This window comes from Macrotis lagotis, chromosome X (genome assembly GCF_037893015.1).
Source record: "Macrotis lagotis isolate mMagLag1 chromosome X, bilby.v1.9.chrom.fasta, whole genome shotgun sequence".
Classification (NCBI taxonomy): Eukaryota; Metazoa; Chordata; class Mammalia; order Peramelemorphia; family Peramelidae; genus Macrotis; species Macrotis lagotis.
This window is the reverse complement of record NC_133666.1, coordinates 681707329-681731497: the sequence shown is the minus strand read 5'-3', so window position 1 is coordinate 681731497 and position 24169 is coordinate 681707329. Positions and strand designations below refer to the sequence as shown.

General features: G+C 42.1%; 1 protein-coding gene across 2 annotated transcripts; it reads left to right on the top strand.

Moving 5' to 3' along the window:
* The first annotated feature begins 1697 nt into the window (after window positions 1-1697).
* Window positions 1698-23784, top strand: LOC141501721 (citron Rho-interacting kinase-like). Of its 2 annotated transcripts, XM_074205981.1 has the most exons (6): window positions 1698-1752; window positions 3176-3285; window positions 8083-8224; window positions 12535-12710; window positions 15202-15303; window positions 18303-23784. In XM_074205981.1, the coding sequence occupies exons 2-6, from the start codon at window positions 3190-3192 to the stop codon at window positions 18372-18374; spliced, it is 588 nt and encodes a 195-aa protein (XP_074062082.1). In that variant the 5' UTR covers window positions 1698-1752; window positions 3176-3189; the 3' UTR covers window positions 18375-23784. The 2 variants fall into 2 exon arrangements, with proteins under 2 accessions (XP_074062082.1, XP_074062081.1); XM_074205980.1 differs by lacking the exon at window positions 18303-23784 and having other exon boundaries at window positions 15202-15641.
* The last annotated feature ends 385 nt before the right edge of the window (window positions 23785-24169 follow it).

The window sequence follows — 24169 nt, the reverse complement described above, 5'->3', positions numbered from 1 at the left end:
TTAATTAAGTATAATAGTTCTTCAATGCTGAGAAAAGGTATCTATTCAAAAATATGCTTTTTATTTGTTTGTTTTTTGCAAGGCAATGGGATTAAGTGGCTTGCCCAAGGTCACACAGTCAGGCAATTATTAAGTGTCTGGGACCAATTTTGAAGTCAGGTCCTCTTGACTCCAGGGCTGGACCTCTACCCACTGTACCACCTAGCCGCCCCTACACAATAGGGAAAATAGACTTTTTTTTACATTTAAAAATTTTTATTTTAAGGCAATGGGGTTAAGTGACTTGCCCAAGGTCACACAGCTAGCCAATTATTGTGTCTGAGATCAAATTTGAACTCAGTTCCTCCTGACTCAAGGGCTGGTGCTCTATTCACTGTGCCACCTGGCTACTCCAGAAAATAAAAACTTTTAATAAATAGATCTTGTTCATAGTGGTGTAGGCTTGGACACCCAATGCAATGCACTTCAGAGATCATCTAGTTCTAGCCTTTGTTTCCTCCCCTACACTCCAGTAGGGGGGAAGTGGAGGCCTAAGGAGATCACAGGTGAGGAGGCCGTCCAGTGGACGCTAGGCGCAGTCTGGAAGATGAGGCCAAATTCATCCTCAGATCTCAGATTGAGCAAATCACTTGAGCAGAAGGAGGTCAAATGATTTGCTCAATTTAGGTGTGAGGCTGAATTTGAGCTCATGGCCCCGTCTCCCTACCTAAGCAATATGTATCTAGATATATGTATGTATGGGTGTGTATAATAAATGTAAATAATCATAAAGGTAAAGTAGATCAAATGAGATAAAATTAAAACAAATTTTTAGTTCCAAATATTCTGCATCCCACTGAGAAGGCAAGAAACAGGAATCCCTTATTCACAAGAAGTCAAACAAAATATTTCCACATCAGCGGTCTCGCAAAAACAGCAGCCATGACAACCCAAAATCGAGAGAAATCAAAATTCAATGCGAACAGTCATCCGTTTTCACCGGGGAGGCGGATGGCATTTCGGCCACCACGATTCCCTTGCGTCGTCTTGGCCCGCGCTGGGGATGGGGGCAGCGGCCGCCTGCCCGGCCCGGGCCGCGCTGCCCCGGCCCCGGCCCAGCCCGGGCCTCGCTGCCCCGGCCCAGCCCCGGCCTCGCTGCCCCGGCCCCGGCCCCGGCCCAGCCCCGGTCCCGGCCCCGGCCCCGGCCCAGCCCCGGTCCCGGCCCAGCCCCGGTCCCGGCCCCGGCCCCGGCCCCAGCAGCGCTGCCCCGCGGGATCCGGCCCACTCCGGGCTGTCTGGCACAGCGCAGGCGTCGCGAAGCCCGGAGCCGCGCAGGCCGCGACTACCTGTTGGCATTTATTTCCCCGGGAACCGCGAGATGCCACGTGCAAGAGCGGCGGCGCCCAGGGCTGGGCGCCCGGGCAGGCCCCGCCGTGCCCGCGGCTCCAACCGCCCGCTTCCAACTTTGAACAGACGCCCCGCCCTCCGGGCCCGCCCGCTCTCCGCGGCGGGCCCCCTCATTGGTCCCCAGTAGAAGGAGCCTACAGCGATTGGCTCCTCCCTTTTACAACTTTAGGAGCTTCCATTGGGGGGGATAGAGAGGAGGCGGGGCCCTCCGGAACGCCGATCGAGAGGACGGAGGGAAATGATTGGACGAGGCAAAGAAGAGCCTGGGGGCGGGCTCCGCCTCGCATTTCAAACGCTGAGGCGGGAGGAGGAGGAGGAGGAGGAGGAGGAGGAAGGCGCGGCCGGGAGGCGCGGAGCTGCGGGACCGTGAGTACCGGGCCGCCGGGCTGTGCCTTCCCTCCGCGCAGGCGAAGTGGCCTCAGTTTGGTCGGGTCCCCCTTTCCCCGGGGTGGGGTGAAGATGGGGAGTCCCTCAGGTGTGGGGGGGAGGAGGAGCAGCGCGCATGCGCCGGCCCCTCGCGACCCCTTCCCCTTTATCTTCCCTGGAGCAATGCGAGCTGAGGAGGCAGCCCCCCCTTCTGAGGCCCCTCCCAGCACCGACACCCCCGTTCCGAGGCCCCTCCCAGCACCGACACCCCCGTTCCGAGGCCCCTCCCAGCACCGACACCCCCGTTCCGAGGCCCCTCCCAACCCGGACGCCCCCGTTCTGAGGCCCCTCCCAGCACCAACACCCCCGTTCCGAGGCCCCTCCCAGCACCGACACCCCCTGTACTAAGCCCCCTCTGACCCCGATACCTTTTTCAGCCCCAACAGACCTCTTCTAAAACCCCCGCCAGCTCAGGCACCCCAAGACCCCTTCCCAACTCAATAATAACCATTATTTTTTTTAAGATTTTTTTTTTTGCAAGGCAAATGGGTTAAGTGACTTGCCCAGGGTCACATAGCTGGGTCATTATGGATTTGAACTCAGGTCCTCCTGACTCCGGGACGGTGCTCTATCCACTGCACTGCCTAGCCGCCCCAATAATCATTATTTTTTAAGCATCTGCTATTTTTCAGGCACTTTGCTAAGTGGGGGGAGGGGAGGGAGGGAGAAAAAAGTTGTAGAACTCAAAACCTTGCAAAAAAAATGATGGTAGAAACTACTATTATGTAATTAGAAAAAAATGAAAATATTTATATAATGGGGAAAAAAGAAAAGAGCGAGGGGGAGGTGCCCATCATCATAGCTTTTCCTAAGAGTTTAACTTTCAATGTTTCAAAGGGCTTAAGAGATACAGGAAGATAGTTATTGTGGATGGAAAGATCAAGGGAAGGTGTTTTTCAGGACAGGGCAGACCTGGGCATGTTTGTAGATCGTGGGGAAGAAACGACCGGAGCAGAAGTTGGAAATGTTCAAGGGTGAGGGTGCCAGAGGGGATGGATGGAAGGGGGTCACTTGAACAGGAAGAGGGGTAGCCTTGATGAAGTAGGAAAGAAGGGCAAAAGCCATAGAAGTAATAGAGAGAGCCTGTGGCTCCATAAAGTCCTAGACAAGGGTCTTAGCTGAGAGGCTGGAGGAGGGGCGCCTTGCCAGTCTGTCTTCTAAGGTCCCTCCCAGCTCTGCTTTGGCATTCTGTTCTAAGCATTAACTTCCCAGTGTTCCCAATTCTGTGTTCTAACAGGTCCCTCTTTAACTGCCAACCCACACACTAAGGGTCTTTCAGCTCTGACTCTTGGTCTCTTATACTTATGAATCCTATGACCCTTTCATGTAGACCATGTTTAAATGCAAACTATCTGTTCTTCAGGATAAGTGTTGGTGATGCTGAAGTTTAAGTATGGCGTGCGCAGCCCCTTGGCTTCCAGTGCAGCTGAGCCCATCAGTAGCCGGGCCTCCAGGCTGAATCTTCTTTTCCAAGTAAGACTTTAAGTGTTCCATCTTGTTATCTCCATGTTTGTCATAAGAGTCATTGATCATATTCTCTCAACTTGGAATCATGGCCAGTCTTGTGGGAGAAGAGCTGGACTTGGGATCTGAAGCCCGGGTTCTAGTTCCAGGTCTGAACACTAATTAGGGGAATGCCTTTAGGCAAATGATAGCCTTTCTCTGAGCCTCAGTTTATTCTTTAGTAATGTGGAGATAATGATGTTGCTCACCAAGAAGTGGGACTAGTTATTTTTGTTATTTTGAAAGGAGGGAGAAAGTGATAGGAGAGAGAGACTGAGGATTTCAGTTTAAATTCTGACTTTGATTTACCTTGGATAAATCTCTATAAAATAAAGAGATTCGCCTAAGTTATCTCTAAGGGTCTTTGCAAGATCCTGTCTTCCTAAGAACTAATACTGAGCCTAGATGTTTAATAAGGAGTAACTGTAGCTACTAATTTTTAATGTGTTAATGAAGATTATATTTTAAATTTGCCCCTAAAATGAATTCCTTGGATCATTTCTTTTTTTTAAGGTTTTTTTTTTTTTTTTTTTTTTGGTTAAGGCAATGGGGTTAAGTGGCTTGCCCAAGGCCACACAACTAGGTCATTATTAAGTGTCTGAGGCTGGATTTGAACTCAGGTACTCCTGACTCCAGGGCTGGTGCTCTATCCACTGTGCCACCTAGCTGCCCTCCCTGGATCATTTCTTGTACTTTCTATATGCTGGTGCAAGAATTTGTCTGCTCCACTTGTAGTGGGGCACACAGTCTCTTTTTAAATTACATACAAAGATAGTTTTCAACATTTATCTTTTTGCAGACTTTGAAATTCTGCATTTTTCTACCACCTTCCCTTTCTTCTCGCCTCTCCCTAGCAACAAACAATCTGATACAGGTTGTAAATGTACAATAGTATTAGTCATGCGTTGAAAGAAGAATTAGAACTAAGGGGGGAGGAACACAAGAGAGAAAGAAACAACCTAAAAGAAGTTTTGAAAGGGGGAACATAGTGTGCTTTCCTCTGCATTCAGAATCCATAATTTTTTCTCTGAATGTGAATGGCATTTTCCATAACAGACCTCTTAGAATTGTCCCTGATCCCTGAACTGCTGAGGGGAGCTCGCATCCATCCTAGCTGATCATTTCACAGTGTTGCTGTGATTGTGTACTATGTTCTTCTGACTGTCTTATTTTACTCCATTTCATTCCTGGACCCTTAGTTTCTTAGAGTAATGTAATATAGGGAGAATCGTGTTTTAATTTTCATGAACTGGCCAAAAACCCAAATAATAACAGCTTTTGCTTATTTGTTCAAAAGGATATATTCTTTTAAATTAGAGAACTTTGTTCAGTAAGTATATGTGTTCAAAATTTTCAGTAGGTTCTATGAAATATTAAATGCCCTCAATAAGGTGTTTATGTAGAGACTGTTTATAGAGTATTAAAATCTTGTTCTTATGTCTCACAGTATCTTGAGCCCGAGCTCCGGCAGAGCTTCCCAAGCCAGAAAGGCTTCTAGGATAGGCCAGGAAGGATGGTTTCTGCTCTTTGTGGACTGGCCTAGCTAAACCAGAAGAATTACCATTCTCTGGTCGAACAAAGGATGATGAATTGTGACTTGAAGACCTACTGCTCAGGCACAGAGAGGGTGGGATGAATCCCCAAAGTGGTGGATGATCCCTGGAGGAGTGATGCCCAATCTGGGATGTCATTGGCATAGGAATTCTCAGTCTTCTCCGGATCTGATTCTCATTAGTAAATAAGAACAAGGGGAGAAATGAGAGGAACTTGGGGATAGTGTTGCTGTCAGTTGGGTCCAACTTTCAGAAGAGCTTATTTCCAAGGGTTTGCCAATGAGTCTACAGACCTCAGGGGCTACAGGAGGGATAGGAAACTCACAAGAACATCCTTTTGGAAGCACAAAAGGAAATAGTTCTCATAAATTCAAAAAGGGGGAGTTGTCTAAAGAGACTAAAGAGAATGTAGAGGAAACTCACTGACCAACCTGTGTTTTGAAAAAACGTGTCTAGAGGCAGCAAGGAGAGAGCTCTGAGTCTGGAGTCAGGTCCAGTGATCTAACTCGCAGGGTTGTTGTGAGATAATATTTGTAAAGCAGGTAACATGGTGCCATAAATGCTTGTTTCCTTCCCTCCTACATATTGTGACAAGGACAGGTAACCAGATGAATAGAAAAGTGCAACTTAGGTCTGTGGAGAGTAGGATCATTGCTTAGGCATGGAGGATACCATGAAAAGGAATGGTAGAGGACAAGATGTGTAGTGCCTGTTTTGCTTGTTTTCTCTCTTTGAATTTTGGACTGAAAAGATTAGAACAAAACTTAACTATTAGGAAGTTGAGACTCAAGATTCTAAGAGTGACCTTGGCTGCCATTGGTGACTTGCAGTACGCTGGCTCCAAGCAAGAGAGTTAAGAGCAGATATCCCAATTTTGAAAGGAGGGAAGAGAAGGCGGTTTGTAAACCATGGGCCAATGAATTTGATTTTGATTCCTATCACAATTCTGGAAGGCATCATCATTATTAAAGGAGTGGTTAGTAAGTATCTAGAAAAAAGAAGAGTGCTCATAAAGAACTAGCATGCCTTTTCAGAGCAGCTCATGCCAGACTTATCTCATTTCCTTTTTTGACAGTTTTATTAGAGTGGAAGGTGAAGAGAAGGCTGTTAAATATAGATTATTTAGATTGGAACAAAACTTTGAAAGGGCAGCTGGGTGGTCCAGTGGATAGAGTGCCCCTGGACTGGACCTGGAGTCAGGAAGATCCGAATTCAAATCCAGCCTCATGACAGTAGCTGTGTAAGTCTGGTTTTGCCTTTGTTAATTCATCTTTAAAATGGGCTAGAGAAGGAAATGACAAACCACTCCAGTATCTTTGCCAAGAATTCTTACCCCCAAATAGGGTCATGAAGAGTTGGGCATGACTGAAAAATGAACAACAACAACAAAATTTGGCAATTTTTTATTGCTATTTTTGTATCTCTTGTGGATGAGATGGAGAGATCGGAACTGAATATTGGAGTATTAGATAGATTTGGAACTGGTTGAAAATTTGGACTCAAAATCATTAGTGGTTCAATGTCAGCTTGGAAGGAGCTGACAGTTTTTATCAGTGATATGGATGAAGGGCTCCATGTTGGCCATCTCTTAGATATTTTTGCTCTAAAATGGGAGGGTAGGAGTAGGGTGAGAGGAAGATTTTTGTGAGTATCTGGATCTTATTTCCCTGTTGTTACTCTTGGCAAAGCTGGGAGGAATAGATAATGAAAGGAGTATAGGATCTAAGAATGTGGCAAAATGATAAGCAAAGGTCCTTAGGCAACCTTCTGTTTTTGTCTCTTGACCAATTAGATCTATGGAATTTGAACTCATTTTCTTAATTCTGAGGCTGGTTCTCTACAGGCTCCCATTTAGTTTATAAAATCCCTAAAAATGAAGAATGGATTTTGAAAGAATTCTAAGTTTGTATTAAAATATTTTATATCCTTTTCCTAATGCGATTGTATGTTAAATCAAGAGAGTTTAGGGCAATCTTAGAACCTTTGTTGTATCATCCTGGTTCATTTTTCAACATCTTCTGATTCTCCCCCTCCATTGTGTTTTCTGGTTGTAAACAGGAAGTTTAACATTTGTTTTACGTTAATGAATAAGAAAATATGCTATTTCTATACATGAAAATTTTGTTTTAATGTGATTTATGTAGAACATTGGAATTTTGGTGTCCTCCCAAACTCTTTAAAAGGGAAAATTCAAGTTTGTAATCTTGTCTTAACTTTATGTAAGATTGTGCTTATAAGCAGCTCCAGGCCTGAGGATATTGACCTGTGACCCATCTTTAGAATATTTGATAGATATATTTCTATATTAGTTTATAGATATTTCTATATTAGTTTATAGATATATATCTCTATATAATATATATTATATAATATAGATATATATTCTATATTAGTTTATATATATATAGATATATTTCTATATTAGTTTACTATATTAGTTTACTTTCTAATATCATATCTCATTTTATGCATTTAAAAACATTTTTTGGAAGTGCTTTAGCCAGACGAAGTAACTGAGACACACAGTCTTACAGGATCATAGATTTAGAGTGGGACTCCTCATGGCCATCCTTTAACCCTCTCGTTTTTGTCGATAAGGAAACTGAGTTGGTGCCTCAGTTAAGTGCCCTGTCTGTGATGACAGACAGTAAATGGTGGGGCTGGGATTTGAACCAAGGTCACCTGCCTCCAAGTCCAATTCTTTTTTGCTATCCTATGTTGCTCTGTGACCAGGTCAGTCAGTGGCAGAATCAGGCCTAAAATGTGATCCTGGTGGCCCCCCATCATTCTGTTTCTTAGGCTGTCAGAAGAAATTGCTTTGATGAAGCCTTTAGGATCTTATCTGTGAGGAAAAGTAGCAGTTATTATTACTGCAGAGCTCAATGAGACATATGTTAGAGAATGTTGGATCCAAGGTAAAATGCTAAATTTACAGTCAGAAGCATAGCTGAAGTAGTAGTTTGGTTATACTGTTTTAACAGGTGCTGGTTTCAGAAATCCAATTTCACCATTTACATTTACTTCTATCTTCAGTTGTCTTCCTGAATGTGATGGCTATTGATGTTTTGAAGAGCAAACCTGTAAGAGTGTCCTGCTGGTGTGGCCCATACACAGTTATCTTTTGTTGGCATCGTGTAATTTACTTTATGGGGATGTTATCGATCCATGCTTTTCATTATTGACTAGTGCTCCATCTGTTGTTTGCTGTTTTTAGGGTAAAACACCCTTCATGACTCAACAGCAGATGTCTCTTCTCTCCCGTGAAGGGATATTGGATGCCCTTTTTGTTTTCTTGGAAGAATGCAGCAGCCCTGCCCTAATGAAGATTAAGCATGTGAACAACTTTGTCAGAAAGTGTAAGTTTGGGGTACTTTTTCTTTGTTAGCATTAATTTCAAAATTGTCCTTAAATTGGCTAATTATCCTTGATTTCAGAACTGTATTTTCAGTTATTTGGGTACTGTCTTTATTCACATAATTTTCCCCACCTCCACCCCTCTCTTAGATATTTTTGTTCTAAAATGGGAGGGTAGGAGTAGGGTGAGAGGAAGATTTTTGTGAGTATCTGGATCTTATTTCCCTGCTGTTACTCTTGGCAACTTTTGGTCGTTTTGAGTTTTCATCCCCATTTAATCAAAGGCTACTCAGTTCCCCTATGCCTTGCTTGGTGACAGCAGAAGTGATTATCGACAGGAACAGGCACCTTCTTGCTAGAGATTTGTGGGGGGATACCTATAACATTTCAGTTCAGGATGGCTAATATAAATACTGAAAGGATAATATTTAATCTTCTCTCACATTATTGGTATAAATTTCTGGGTGTTTCCAGCTTTGGAATTTGGATCGAAATGGCTTTGGAGGTTGAATGAAGGAGATAGCAACTGGCTGGGTTGATCCTTACCTGCATGTGTCAAAGGATCTAGTTGGGAAGGCATTTCTTGCTTATAGGTATTTCAATTGTGCTTTTTTGCATTTTTTCATCTCCATTACTCTGTTTCTCACAGTGGGAGTATTAAAATTCCATAAACCAATCAATCAACAAACATTTCTTAAGAACTAGCCATTTGTTGATCACTGTTCAAGAGAACACAAAAGACAAAGGCAGTTCAGTTCCTGCCCCCAAGAAGCTTACTTTCCACCTGGAGACAACACTTCCATCTATAAACAGATAGTGGACTTGTATAAAATCAATAAAAGGTGGTTTGGGGCAGGAGGGCACTGATTACTGGATGAATCAGCAATGACTTCATGTAGAATGTGACTTCTTTGACTCAAAGGGATTTTCAAAGACAGCTATGGAAAGAGTAGAGGCAAGCATGTGTATGGAGGAGAGAGCAGTGGAGGTAGAGTCCAGAGGGCCTGGGTTCAAATCTTGCTGTGTGATTCTGGGAAAGCCACTATCTCTTTGAATCTCAGTGATCACTAAAATCTACCTTGAAATCTAGAATCCTCCAAGTCTATTTCACGCAATGGGCATGGGGAAGGGAGAGAATGCAGCCAGTTGTATGGGAAGGAGGAGAACGAAGATAGAAAGGGAAAGGTGAGGAGGGCTGAAAATACCAAGCAGAGGAATTTGTGTGTATACCAGAAAGCCACTGGCATTGTTAGAGTATATGCTTTAGGAAAAGGTTCTTTGGAATCTTGGTGGAGGTTGGATTGAGGTAGGGAGAACAATTGCTAGACTATGTGATAGTCCAGACCAGAAGGAATGAAAGACAGGGACCTGAATGCACATTGTAGTATGTTAGAGCAGAAAGAAAGGACATAGTTCAAGGAGAGTATGAAAACAAATGAAGAGATTTGGCAAAAGATTGTTTCCATGGAATGAGAATGAGTATTAGAAGATGATTCCAAGGTTGGGAATCTTGGTTGGAAGGATGACTTATAATAGGGAGATTCAGAAGAAGGCAGGGTTTGGGAGGAAGGCCAACAAATTCTGTTTGGTGCCCCCTGAGTTGGAGATGCTAAGGGACATCAGTTCTGGATAGCCACCAGCTATCCAGATGTGTGATGTGTGACCATAGCTCTGGTGCAAGATTAAGGCTCTCTCTCTTTCTAGATTGCTGATTATATATGATATGATAATTCAACCCAAGGGAGGGGATGTTATCTCCAAGGGAGAGAGTGGAGATGATAGCCTTTAGGTAACACCTACTCTTAGTGAGCATGACTTAAAAGAGTATGGGCTACTGGAGCAGAGTTCTAGAACCTCTGGAAAAGTCTGGTAGTATGAAAAGAAGTTTCTAATTGTCTAATTATTCTAGGCTTATTTTTATTATTTTAGCTTGTGAATATTAATTATGTATAAAGCCTTTTTGTGAACAGAGATGAGTAGGGTTTAGGGGAACCCCAGAATCCTGAAAGTATTTACTGGCTTTGTTGAGAAAAGCTGTTGGCTCAGTGATACCAATGCCAGTACCAGCACCAGCACCAAATCAGAGCCGAGTTCATTTAGACTCAGGAGTTTATAGCTTTGTCCCATATGGTTAATATTATGGACAGGCAAAGATAAAATCAGGCTCAACTGAAAAAACTGCAAGAGCATATATCATAGGGAATATTATGCAAAACAAATCCTTAATTTGAAAGGAATTTGGGAACATCATGGGAGGACATATCATGATTATAAACAAAAAGGTCAAGACTTTGCCCCCAGAAATGAGCTGGCCTTCCCAAATATCACAGAGGTTTGGCTTTTGTTTACGGAAGTGTTGTGTTATAGTATTTCTGTTGTAGTGGTTAACCACACTCAAAATGTAATATGCAGAAGAGAGTACTCTGATTCACCATGAGAAGTCCTTCTGAGTTATTTTTTTCTAGTAGTTATGTGTTCATTCTGGTGCAGGCACATAAACTGGCTTGGTTGTCTTTGTGACTAAACCCAAACATTTGCAGGATGACTGGCCAGGAATGAAGATGTAGTCAGTAGATGTAGAAGGGAGTCCTCAGCATTCTGGAGTCTGGGCCTGCTTTAGGAGAGACTTATTGTGAGCAAATGAAAGGAGCAGGAGTGTGAGCGTGGGCCGCCCTGGGATCCACCCCTTACCCTTGATAGCCTTTTCTAAGACCCAGGGGTATTGATTTTGAAATAGCTACTGTTTTGGGTCTCTTCTGGTGCTGCTTCCTTCTGTGGTACAGCAAACTGAGGACTGATCTTGTGAATGGACATGAACTGTGGACTGTGAACTAGCCTAACTCGGTGCGGGATCACAGGGAATCAGCTTCAGAATTTAGGCTCCAAGATCTATGTGTTTTAATTTCCAAGGAATGAAAATCTAAAGGAAAAAATGCAGTGTGCTTGCAGGAGACACTGGTTTTAACTCAGCTGGAGACCCATTTCAGACTCTTTGACAGCCTTCTAAAGGTTGAAGAATTCCTAGAACAGGTGCAAAGGGGGAGCTGACAAATGAGTCCAAGGGCCTTCTAGAGCCATTTGTGTGGGGCAGGCCCCTTCCTCATCCTTCTTTTCTTTCCTTTTCTTTGTGCCCTAGTATGAGCAGAGCCTGGAACCCAAGTGGAGAGTTGTGGCCCCTTGGGGTTGTCCACCCCAGCACTGCCCAAATTCTAGCTGTTGGAACAGTCAGGTGACAAGAGTCAGGAGCAGAAAGAGGAAGGACACTCCTGTAGCTGGGCCTTCTGGTTAAGATTGCTAGATTGCCTGGTGGCCTTGCAGACTGAAGCTTGGCTTTGTATGTTTTCAATCTCATGACAAAAGACTAGACTTAGGGAAAGAATTAGAAATAGGTTTAGGTTCAAATCTGACCTCAGACACTTAATAATTACCTAGCTGTGTGGCCTTGGGTAAGCCACTTAACCCCGTTGCCTTGAAAAAAAATCTAAAAAAACCCAAACAAAAAAAGAAATAGGTTTAGGAAAGAGGTGGATGTCAGTGAGTAGAGATGTCTGCTAGCAGTTAACCAAAAACAGATACATTTTGGTGGCTTGGAATAACAGTTCCCTGCATCCTTTTCTTTCTTCCTTCCTTCCATCTCTCCCTTCCTCCTTCCTTCCCTCCCTCTTCCCCTTCTTCCTTCTCCCCTTCTTCCTTCCTCTTTCCTTCCTTTTTACCTTTCTTTCTACCTACCTTCCTTTCTTTCTACCTTCCTTCCTTCCTTTCTTCCCTGCCTTCCTCCCTCCCAAAAAGAGATGGAGGAATTATTGAAAGTGACTCAGAGAGGGTAAAATTTGGGACTAGTAGCTTAAAACTGAGCAAAATATATTTAGAATGAGTAGAAAAAAGCTAGAAGAGTGATATTTATTGTGAAAAACATTGGTAGAATTGACATTTCTCATATAATAGTATTAAACTGGACAACATGCTGGTACAAGTATTCATTTAAATATTGTGTTGCAGCCTACAGATAGAAAGGGAAAAGAGCATGATGTGTCTTCCTTGTCTATTTTCTGACTATGTGGGGTTCAAATTATAGCTACCATGGAAACTTCTTTTGAATTCTGGGAACACTTAGTAGTTTTAACATAACATCATATGAAAACACTTTTATACTTATTTTATATGCTTTATTTTATTCATGACTTTGATTAGGAAGTAAAGTGACTTATCTCTTGACAGCTTGGAAACACCTAATAGCACTTTCTCCTTTACTAAAGAAATATTTGTTTCAATCACCTGACTTATTTAGAAGTAACTATTCCATCTTGTGCAGATTCAGAGACCATCGCTGAATTACGGGAACTCCAGCCTAGCCCTAAGGACTTTGAAGTAAAATGTCTGGTGGGTTGTGGTCACTTTGCTGAAGTGCAGGTTGTGAGGGAAAAAGCCACTGGGGACATCTATGCGATGAAAGTGATGAAGAAGAAGTCTTTGTTGGCGCAGGAAGAGGTATGGACATTCTTTCTCTATAGTTTTCTATTTGGTAACAAAACTTTAAGACTGCTGATTATGCAATGATGTTTTCTGAGGTAAACCAAGTGCCTCGTGACCTAAGATTTAGTTACAGTTGTATGGGCAAAAAGCTTTCTAAGTTCCTAATTTCTTTTTTCTGAATATTCTTTAGTTATTTTCAAGGATCACTAGTCTACTAGGGTCCTTTATAACCATCCCTTGTCATTTCATTTTATTATATAATCTTTCTGTCCTTTAGAAAAGGGGATGTCATTACAAATGATTCATGTAGCCATCTGCTTTAGAGCTAAAGAAGTCTTGTTATCTCAGTTAGGTATTGTTTGTTGTGTGTGTGTGTGTGTGTGTGTGTGTGTGTGTGTGTGTGTGTGTGCTTTAACAGGTGTTTGGGGAAGTTAAATATAATTGTGTTTATTATATAGCCAGGTAATCTTTTGCTTGATAGGAAGCTGTATCTCCTCTGTTTAGGTAATTCTTGTAAACAAAGCTGTTGTTTCTAGACAGATATTTTAAGTAAATTCATATGCAGAGTTTCAAGAGAGATGGCCTTCCATGTACAGACTGAGATCTCGGCCTCTTAGCGAGGAGATGCTCTGGGTACTGTTGTGGCCCTGTGAACAAGCTGGAAAGAATGTAGAAAATGCGATTACTATTTGTAAGCCTTTTTTAATAATCTTTTTTGGGAGTGATAGAAAAACAAGCAACAATGTATAAAGATAAATACAAAGATATAGCTTCACAAGTAGCTGACTAATGCCCTATAGAATGGAAGAATAATTAGTGAACTAATGTAGGAGGACATACATTTAGAACTGTAGGGACTTGGTACAGGTAGAGAGAATTGGGGAGGGCATTCCAGGTAAGAAGAAGAGCATTGAAGTTTGGCAGGTGGGAGTAGCACTAAAAGTAGGTTTTCCTGGATTTGGGAAGTCATCCACATTCAGGTGTTAGCTAATTTAAACCAATGGATTAATTTTTTAAGAGAGTGAATATAGGGGAAGTGTTGTGGAGAAAGGATGGAGAGATGTGGGCTTTAGATCAGTGCTAAATAGTTCTCTGCAGGATTCATACTAACTTAGAAAATCACAAATTAACAATAGTTAATTAACAAATTAACAAATAGTTTATTTTGTTAAACATTTCCAAATTACATTTTAATGTACTTCAGGCAGCATTCTAGGGCCATGAATTTGGTACCTCTGACTTACATGATAGTACAGTTAGCTGGAGTTGGAACAGTCTGACTGAACAGAGACAACTAGGACAATCACTGCTCTCTTGGAAGTCATTGCTCTCATCATGGAAGATGGTTTTGAGTGGTTTATACCCCAGAAATCTCTTTTTTGTCCTTTGTTATTTTTATCATTGTCTTAGATAAAGCGTAGATGTCTCTGTCAAACACACAGTTATCACAGAACTAGGAGGTGTAGCCAACATGTTGAATAACTCCAAAGGACCTTGGAAGGCAAGCACAGTGAGTTGTACCTAATAAAATGAAATTTAATAGGAATAAATAGAAAATCTTGCTCTTGAGTTCCAAAGAGGCTTCCAAAGATTCCAAAAACACTACTTTTAGCAGCTCTTTTTGCAGCAGCAAGGTCTGACAACAAAGTAGCTTCCCCTCTACTAGTCAATGTTTAAATAAATTGTGGTTCAGGGATACAAGGAGTATTATTCCCCTGTAAAAAATGATACATACAAATGACTTTAGAAAAGCATTGCAAGATATGATGATGCGCAGGTATGTCAACAGATCCAGGGGAAACTATATCTGATGATACCATGGTTTAAATGGAAAGAACAGAATGAAACTGAATGATGAGATGATGGACAATGAGAAAATGAGCCTCCCTCCCTTCTTTGCAGGGCTGGGGGACCATGAAGCTTTACTTTTATTGCTGGCTCAGTTGATTTGTGGGGTAGTTTTGCTGAACTACTCTTTTCTCCTTTTAAATTTTGTATTCAAGTTGTGGTTGTCTGGTGTGAGGGGAGGGACATGCTCAGTCTGACAGTAATGTAAAAAACCAAGATATCAAAACATTGACGTGAAGACTTGGAATGAGTCTTGACCTTCTAGCCAAGAAGAGTGAAGGAGAAGAAGAAGGTCATAGACCATACAAGCCGGAGTGACTTCAGGGAGAACCCTGGTGGCCAATGGCCAATACTGGAACACCTTGCATGTGTTGCGTTTATGCATCAGGGAACATTAGAATAAAAGAAGTCAGATTACTAGGGTCAGGCAAAGAGGAGAATGATGGAAAGGAGATGGAGAATGTCCATGGTTTTGGTGCAGAAAAGGAAAAGATGGTGGTTGGAAAGAATGAGACCCTGTTGTTGGATCACAGCTCTTTTTAGGCTTTTCCTCGTTGTCTGCTATGTCCCCCTCTTATCTTAGGGCAATGAGGCCTTTGTTAGAATTCAATCCAATTTAGGAATATTTGCTAAAAAAATGTTATTTTTTCCCCCATAGGTTTTATTTTTTGAAGAAGAACGAAGCATATTATCTCAGAGTACAAGTCCTTGGATCCCTCCGTTACACTACGCCTTTCAGGACAGAGAGAATCTTTATCTGGTGAGGCTAGATTTTGTCTTTATCCACTCTTGGGATTGGTCTGGTTCTGTGACACTTGGACTGAAGCCCTCCATTTCTATGAGGCACGGGGGTCAGGGTTAGAATCTCATACCAGACTCTGCAGAACATCCAGGAATCATGTGAATCTTTTGGTTAATAATGCAAGAGTCCCATGAGGCAGTGACCACCTTAGGCCTGGGTAAATTTGCTCTTCTCTTGCTTCTTTTATCTGATTACCACATGTGCAGATCATCTCACATGTCACTTGAGGGGTTTGAAATGATGACATTCCTGGTATATGTAAATCTGTGACCCATGGTGTCTAGCTGGTTAGTTTTTTTCCATGTAGCATTTTATGAAATTTTAAATAAGTGCTGATTTGGAGTTCTTTTTGTGTTTATAGAATTTATTTGATGCAGAATATAACCAAATAATAAATTAGTTTTTTTGGAATTAAAAAATATTAATTTTATAGGAAAAAACAAACTTAATAAGCATTAAATTTTGTTATAACTGATTTTCTCTTTTTTGTTTACTTAGATATGTTTTTACAATCTTATGATCAGTTTGCACATCCTGTTTTGTCCCTTTTTCCCCTTGACATTTCACGGAATCAGTGGAATTTTTACAGGCCCCTTAGAACTTTGTCTTAAAAACTCTTGCAACTGAGATTTGAGTCGTGAGTTGAGTTCATTTTCTGACTTGGCATTCCTATCCCATTCTTGTCATAACTCTTCTGTAGCCCATTTAGAAGCAACCTCCTTCAGAGCTGCGTCACTTAGTGAAGCCTTAAACAGCTTTAGATGAAGAGTTGGCTGCTTAGGAGCTTTGCTTACTCTTCCTCGAAATGATCCCTTCCTTTAATTGTTCCTGTTTGGTTTGCAGCTTTTTTCATCCTTGAGTTGTTTAGTTTCAGGTTCACACCCTGAAGGATTGTCTAGAAATTAGTATTGGTTCATGTAATATAAAAATGTTAGATTGAAACTGGATTCTGTTGTAATGTAATCCATAGGAACTGAGGAATTTACTATAGAGGGAGAAACAAAGACCCCAGGACAAGGCTCTGGGGGATACCTGATCTGGAGGAGGAGATGGCCAAGGAGGCAAACCAAGTGACTCATCTGTATGTCACATACACTGAGTATCAGAGCCAGGATCAATGCCCACTTCCTCTGACCACAAGCCTAGTTGTCTGTCCCCACATGATTATCCAGCTGTCCATTTTCTCTGTGCTACAAATATTGTCTCTGCTCCAAGGCTGAGCTCAGAGCCTTATCCTCACAAGTGGCTGTTGTTGTTTTCTTCTGGTTCCTGACAGGTTAGGGTGCTTGCCTCACAGTTTTAGTGTGTGTTGTCATTTTGGAGCTTTTTCTTTCTGTGGTTCATAGACTTCTGATCTTTAGTTTTATTGGGTAGCTCTTTTAGTTCTTCGAAGTTTCCCCTTGGAGGAGCAGTTTATGGTTGTTTTGGTTGCCTCAGCACACTAATCTAGGGCAATAATATTTTTACTCAGACATATCTATACTGCTAAAGATATATGTGTGTGTGGGTACAGCTAGGTGGTGCAGTGGATAGAGCACCGGCCCTGGAGTCAGGAGGACCTGAGTTCAAATCCGGACTCAGACACTTAGTAATTACCTAGCTGTGTGACCTTAAGTCACTCAACCTCATTGCCTTAAATAAAAATAAAATAAAAAAAAGATAGTTGTATGTGTGTGTACATATAAACCCTTATGCAAGCATACCAGCACACATACATGTAAAACACATGTGAAGAGAACCATACAACACTCATGTCCCTACACATTACCACACAATAACAGAGCACACACATGCATAGTGTTCATAAACACATATTCAGATACAAGGAAACCTGGCAGTGTGGCGTAGTGGATAGAGATCTAGCCCTGAGGCCAGAATGCCCTGGGTCTGTTCCTGCCTCTGATAAATCTTGGCTGTGTGACATGGGGTGGGCCTGGGAGCACATGTAAGCCCTGGACAGAGTGGGCTCTGACTTGAGCACCGGCAGAGGAGCCTCTGCCCTGGTGGCTGAGGGAACGATCCAGGACTTCATCCAGTGGTTCCATAAACATTCAATCAGACATGTGAAGTGTGTTCAGCCAGGTCTTCTGCAGCTTCTTGAGCATAAGACATCTGCAGAAACAGCTGGACCCCAGATGCCCCTTGCTGAAGGCTGAAGCCATCCCCCACTAGTTGACCCTGACGCCATATTCCTGCTTCCCTGCATGGGGTTTGATTACGTGTGTGTGTGTGTGTGTGTGTGTGTGTCCGAGGCAGGGCTGGCCTTCCCTGGGGCAGAGACTTGAGGTTGATTACCAGCACTACTGGCTTCTCGAAGCTGAAGGGCATGGCTCCTTGAACCTCTCCTGCTAGTGGCTGTGGGATATCCTTGATGAAGTTGTTTACCAGTCACCAACAGTGCAAGATGGCCCTGAAGTCACAGCCGGAGATTGACTCTTTTTATTCTGACTCCAAGATCTGGAGACTGCTCAGGTTTCCTCATGCCCAGTATCTGTAGGTAGCTGGCAGTGGTAACCCGAGACAGTGGCTAGCACCATGCGTGAGATGCTTGGCCCCTGAAATGTTGTAAGGCTGTTCCTGCTCTCCTCCCTGTTGGGCATTACTGTGAGGCCCTTTCCATGCTGGAGTGCTTGGAAATCACCAAGAGAAACAGGTGTCTTGGTGTGGAAGGTCAGCTTGCCATGTGTTACTGTGTGGAAGATGCACTAAAACTGAGAGGCCTCAAGTGTCAGCACCTGAAGTCATTTTTCAGAGCCCCATATGCCAGGATGAGATGGCCAGTAGACACACACCCTGCTGACTCTCTGCACATTGACAAAAGTATCCACTGACCACTGTGAATGAAGAACAGAGACCAGATGCTGCATGGAGAAGTGGGATCCTCAGGTGTACAAGGAGCTCTTGGCTAATCCTCCAAATGTCTCCTTCCAGTCACACCCAACTTTGGTCCTCCACAGGTGCAGCCAAAGCTGACCCAGTGCCTCCTGCTCCAGAAGTACCATGTCCCTGGACTTGGCACCACTGTGTAGGAGCAGACCTCCAGCTGCTGGTCTGAAGAATTTGATGTGGACCAGAGGCAGCTCTACACTGGATGGCGAGTCCCAGCCAGCCTCCAGGCAACTTTTGTGATGACGAAGATGCAGTCTCCATGGCAGATGCCAGAGTTGTTTGCCACACGGAGACTTCTTTATCTGCCTAGTGATGTTGGAGCAGAGAGCCTGGGTATGTGTTGGTGTTTTAGAAACCTCAGGAAACTCTGGATGTGAATGGGGTGGAGGAGAGGGGAGCATCAGAAGTGACATGTTTTCCACTTAGTGGTGAAGAAGTGTCAAACCTGCGTTAGTGAAATCCCAGGTCTAGTCCCTGTACACACAGACAGACAGATGTACTACATATATACATAAGACACAATGGACACATACATATATCTAACTACAGTGCATGCATAATATTCATCTGTACATGTAGACAAACATACACAGCTATAGACCAAGACTTCATCTGAAATTCATGTGTGTGTATATGAATATATATTTTTATTGATGTAGGCAATTCTCATATTTCCTTTATAGGAACTTTGTCCATTCATAGAAGTTGGCAGCTCCTCTGTAGCTTAAATAATTGTGCAGAATTGCCAGAATCTCAAGAGGGTCATTGAATTGTCCAGAGTCACGTTTCCTGTTGGGCTCATGCATGGAGCTTGAAACTTTTGTCTTCTTGGCTTCCTGGTCAGATCTCGACCACTATGTTGTGCTACCTCTCAGACAATATTTGTCTTCTGGAATTCTCAGTTATGTCTTTTTTTTTTTTTCCTAAATGTCGTAGATTCAGGCATTCTCAATCAGTAAACATTTATTAAGCACTGTGGGCAAAGCTTTATATTAAGGCAAAAGACAGTCCCTGCTCTCAAGGAACTCCATTAGATGGGAGAGAAAACATACAGAGCAAGCTAGAGACAGGATAAATGTGAAGAGCAGTTAGGGAAGGCTTCCTTTGAAAGATGGGATCTTAATTGGTACTTAAAGGAAGCCAGAGAGGTGAATGGTCAATGTGGAGGAAGGAGAGTGTTGCAGACATGGGGAGTAGGAGAAAATGCTTGAAGCTGAGAGATAGTAGGTCTTGTTTGTAGTGTAAGATACGGTAGTAGCAAATATTTTCTAACACATGAGAGGAGAAAGGTTAAGTTATTTGATCGTGATTACTAGGTAGAGTTGGGCTTCCATCCCCAGGCTTCCAACTCCAAGCTCAGTGGAGTTCCATTTCACCATCTATTGCTTCTTGAGACAGTGAGGTACACTGAAATAGTATTTTTTAAACTGGAGGAATCTTTATTCAATTTTTTTTTATTCATTTCATTAAATAAATCCCAGTTACATATAATTCTTTTAAACATTCATTTAAAAAAAATTTGGAGTTCCAAATTCTCTCCTTCCCTCTTCCTTTCTCCACACTTAAAAAGTCAACAGTTTGATAACGTTTATACATCTGGTATCATGCAAGACATTTCCATATTAGCCATGTTGCCAAAGAAAACAGACCAAGAAACAACAACAAAAATAAAGACTAAAAATGTATGCTTCAATCTACATTCAGTTCATCAGTTTTCTCTCTGGAGCAAAGTGGTTAGTGTTTTTCCATCTTGGGTCCTTTGGAATTGTCTTGGATCGTTTTCTCGAGCAGAGCAGCTAAGTCTGTCACAGTTGTCTGACTTCAGTGTTACTGTACACAATGGTTCTGCTTTCTTCACTCTGCATCAGTTCAAATAAGTCTTCCCAGGTTTTTCTGAAATTCATTCCCCTCATTTCTTATAGCAGAGTAGTATTTTATCACAGCCATCTATCAGTTTGTCTAGTCGTTCCCAACCATCACACAAAGAACTGCTCTTACTATTTTTGTACACATAGGTTTATTTTCTTTGTCTTTGATCTCTTTGGCTACAGACCTGGTGTGGGGTTATGGGCACTGAGGGCTTGCCCAATTCCAAAGCCCTTTGGGTGTGGTTCCAGATTGTATGGCTACAGTGTCTTGAGAGAGATACCTTGATTCAAGGCAGGAAAATCTTAGTATAGAACTTAGTCTGGGTTTTGGTGTTTGGATATGACCCTTCTTACTCTCACCAATGAATGCGCTTGGCCACTTCTTGCTCTCTACTTCTTTACCTGTTGTGATAAAGAGCTAACAGTTGCTGCCTCCACATAGCACTTGAAAGTTTACAAGATCCTTTTCTGACAATAATCCTGTGAAGTAGCTAGTATCAATTGTATTATCTTTATTTCACAGGCAAGGAAACTTGAGTTCAGAGAGATTTGATTAGTAATTTGCCCAGCATCAAATAGCCTCTTGAATGCAGGGTGAGTGGTTGGGTCCTTTCTCATCCAGGTTCCCCAGACTGTCAGGACCCTATCAGGGTCCCACTGCTCCAGCTCCCAGAAGAGGGTCCACAGTAGCAGTGGTTTGCTATGATATCATTATCATGAATTTGATTTTTTTTTAATAAACTGAAATTTTATTTTATTTTTCCAATTACATGCAATGATAGTTTTCTAACATTCATTCATTTGCAAATTTATGAGTTCTATGAATTTGATTTTTGACAATTCTAACACAATCCTTTGCCTGCTTTTGTTTGTCTGGCAGTCATTCTCTACATCCATAAGATTGATGTTTTTGTTATTTATCAATTGCATTGATAGTTCAGAATGATTACATTGGAGATTTGTTAAATTTGTTAAATGTTCAGGTTTTAAATTGGTGTTTTAGCTAGCCAGCACAAGCACTTTTTTTTTGCTCTAAATCCAGAAATATTTCTGTTTTTCCATGTTCCCCAGTCATCTGTTTTTTAAAAATCCTTTTATTTATCTCTTTTGCCTTTATGTCATATTAGTTTCCAAACATTCCCTTTTTTCTTACTCACAGAGCCATCCCAGTTGAACGCTAACCTTGCCATGTCTGCCTACTCTTCCCTGGTCATGCCTGAAATGCTCTCCCCGCTCCCTGTGGTGTCTCTAGCTTTCTGTAAGAGACCATTGAAGCATTGCAATTCCCAGCTGCCAGCATCACTTCTTTTATTTTTTTTTATTTTATTTATTTAAGACAATGGGATTAAGTGACTTGCCCAATGTCAATGTCACACAGCTAGGCAATTTTTTTAAGTTTCTGAGGCCAGATTTGAACACAGGTCTTCCTTACTCCAGAGCTGCTCTATCCACTGCACCACCTGACTGCTCCCAGCATCATTTCTTCAGGGTACTTTGCTCTAGTCTTCATTTGTCTTGTAGGTTCTGATTTAAATAGGTGACTCCCTCATTAGAATGTAAGCTGCTTGACCTCCCCCCAGCCCTCTGAAGCCCCCTCCCCCAGTCCCCTGGACTTCCCCGGACTTTCTTTGCCACCATGATTGAAGGGCAGTTGAACAGAAAGCGTAAAGATGATGTGCTGTGGCATAGGCTGTAAACCTCAGTGGAGTTTACAGGCTGCCTCAAATGTTTCAGCTTTAAAATTCAATTAGTGTATAAGGTCTGTGTTGTAGTTTTAGCAAATGTGTGCAATATGACTGTGCTTGTCACTAAGTGCCTTGTTCACCTTTAAATACTATTAGAGCACATCCTGCATGCAGGTGGAAGGGCTGGAGCTGGGCCCTGGCCCAGGAGCTCCCAAGGGGCCTCGACTCTGCCTGCTCACACTATAGAGTATATAGCTTATGAGTCGAGTCTGTTTAGCAGCCTGACTTGGATTCAACCTCTTGAGATCCCCTAGTGCTGTGCCTCAGTGGCTCCATGGGAAGTGTGATGCTCTGAGGATATACTACCATCATCATCCAGTGTGTACAGGAGAATTAATGCCTCATACCGATCAGATGTCCATGCGTTATTGTGTTTGTTAGTCATTTATCTCTTAGTGTTATAATCTCCACTAAAAACTGATTAAAGTCTCATTTTTGTCAAAAAAAAAAAAAGAATGTAAGCTGCTTAAAGCCAAGAACTGCCTAGTACCCTAAAGGGTATACAAACAGGCTTCTGGCAGCTGGTAATAAATGCTTTCTGATGAATGGATTGATTGCTTAGTGTCCTGTAGCATGGGAAAGAAGATTCATGAAATGAGGACTTAGTCCAGTCAGGAAAACTATACACAACACCTACAGTAAGGTAGATGGAATACACAATAATACTAATGTTTGTCCTTCATTCTCGAAGAAGACCACATCAGGGAGGTGATGCCATGACAAACACATGAATTGGATTTGAGTGAGGGGGGCTTGTGCTGAGTCACCAAATTCACTCCCCTCCAGAGCCATCTGGGTCCAGTGGCCAGATATGAATTAGGATGACTGGAGATGGCCCTGGATATGAGGCAATCAGGGTTCAGTGACTTGCTCAAGGTCACAAAGCAAGTAAGAGTCAAGTGTCTGAGACTGGATTCAAACTCCTGTACTCCTGGCTCTAAGGCCAGTATTCTATCCATTGTACCACCTAGCTGCCCCAGAATGAATAATAGTAATAGAAGCAGAATCAAAAGCTGTGAAATCAGGACCAAATTTGGTCCTTCCAAAGAAGAAGTCTGAGAAGACCTTGTCCACACTCTTTGGGACATTGCCTATGTATGAAGCTAACCCTTTATTGGTGTTTTTTCCTCTTTGCAATCTTTGCTATTGGGACATTAATACATGGTTATTGGAATTATGAATTGATCCAACATTTTGGAGAGCACTTTGGAATTATGTCCAAATTGTAATAAAATTGTGTATACCCTTTGACCTACATTATCACATTAGATCTGTTTCCCATGGTGATAAGGAAAAAAAGAAAATAAACCCATGTGTTCTAAAATATTTACATTGGCTCTCTTTGTGATGGCAAAGACTTAGGAAGTTGAGAGGATGCCCATTAATTGGGGAATGACTGAATAAGCTGTGAGATGGGATTGTGATGAAATACTATTGTGTTGTAAGAAAAACTTGGAAAGACTTGTGTGAAATAATGCTTAGTGACACGAGCAAAACTGAGAGAACATTGTACCTAGTAGCAATTATATTGTTGTGAATGACAGCTCTTCTGAGTAATGTGACCTTTCATAACAACTACAAAGGATTTATGAAGGAAAATGCTATCCACTTCCAGAGAAGGAACCAATCTATGGAAGTATGTATTGTATGATTTCATAATATATAGCTATATAAAATATTGGCCTTTTCTTTTTTTTTGTTTCTTGCAAGGTAGTGGAGTTAAGTGACTTGCCCAAGGTCACACAGGTAGGTAATTATTGTCTGAAGTCAAATTTGAACTCAGGTCCTCCTGACTCCAGGGTCAGTGCTCTAGACCCACTGTACCACCTAGCTGCCCTGAATGTTGATCTGTTCTAATGTGGGGTTGGGAGGGAGGAAGGAAGACAGACTTCAAGTCAAATTGTAACTCAGGACTGTCCAACCTTGCTTTTAAAAGTTTATTGAAACAAGACAATATATTTTGTTTTGACATTTTAGTGAGAGCACTGCAGTAGCTCGGCTTCATTTACTAAAGCACAGGCAAGCCGCATAAAATTGGGGCTGCATTTTTGGACAGCCGTAATGTAACCAAAAGAAAAATAAAAAAAGGAAATTTTTGTTGAGATTACTTTTTTTTTTTTTTTTTTTTTTTTTAGTTTTTGCAAGGCAATGGGGTTAAGTGGCTTGCCCAAGACCACACAGCTAGGTAATTATTAAGTGTCTGAGGCTGGATTTGAACTCAGGTACTCCTCATTCCAAGGCCAGTGCTCTATCCATTGCACCACCTAGCCCTCCCAATAAGAGATTACTCTTGAAGTAGGAGGCAACCTGGGAAATGTAAGC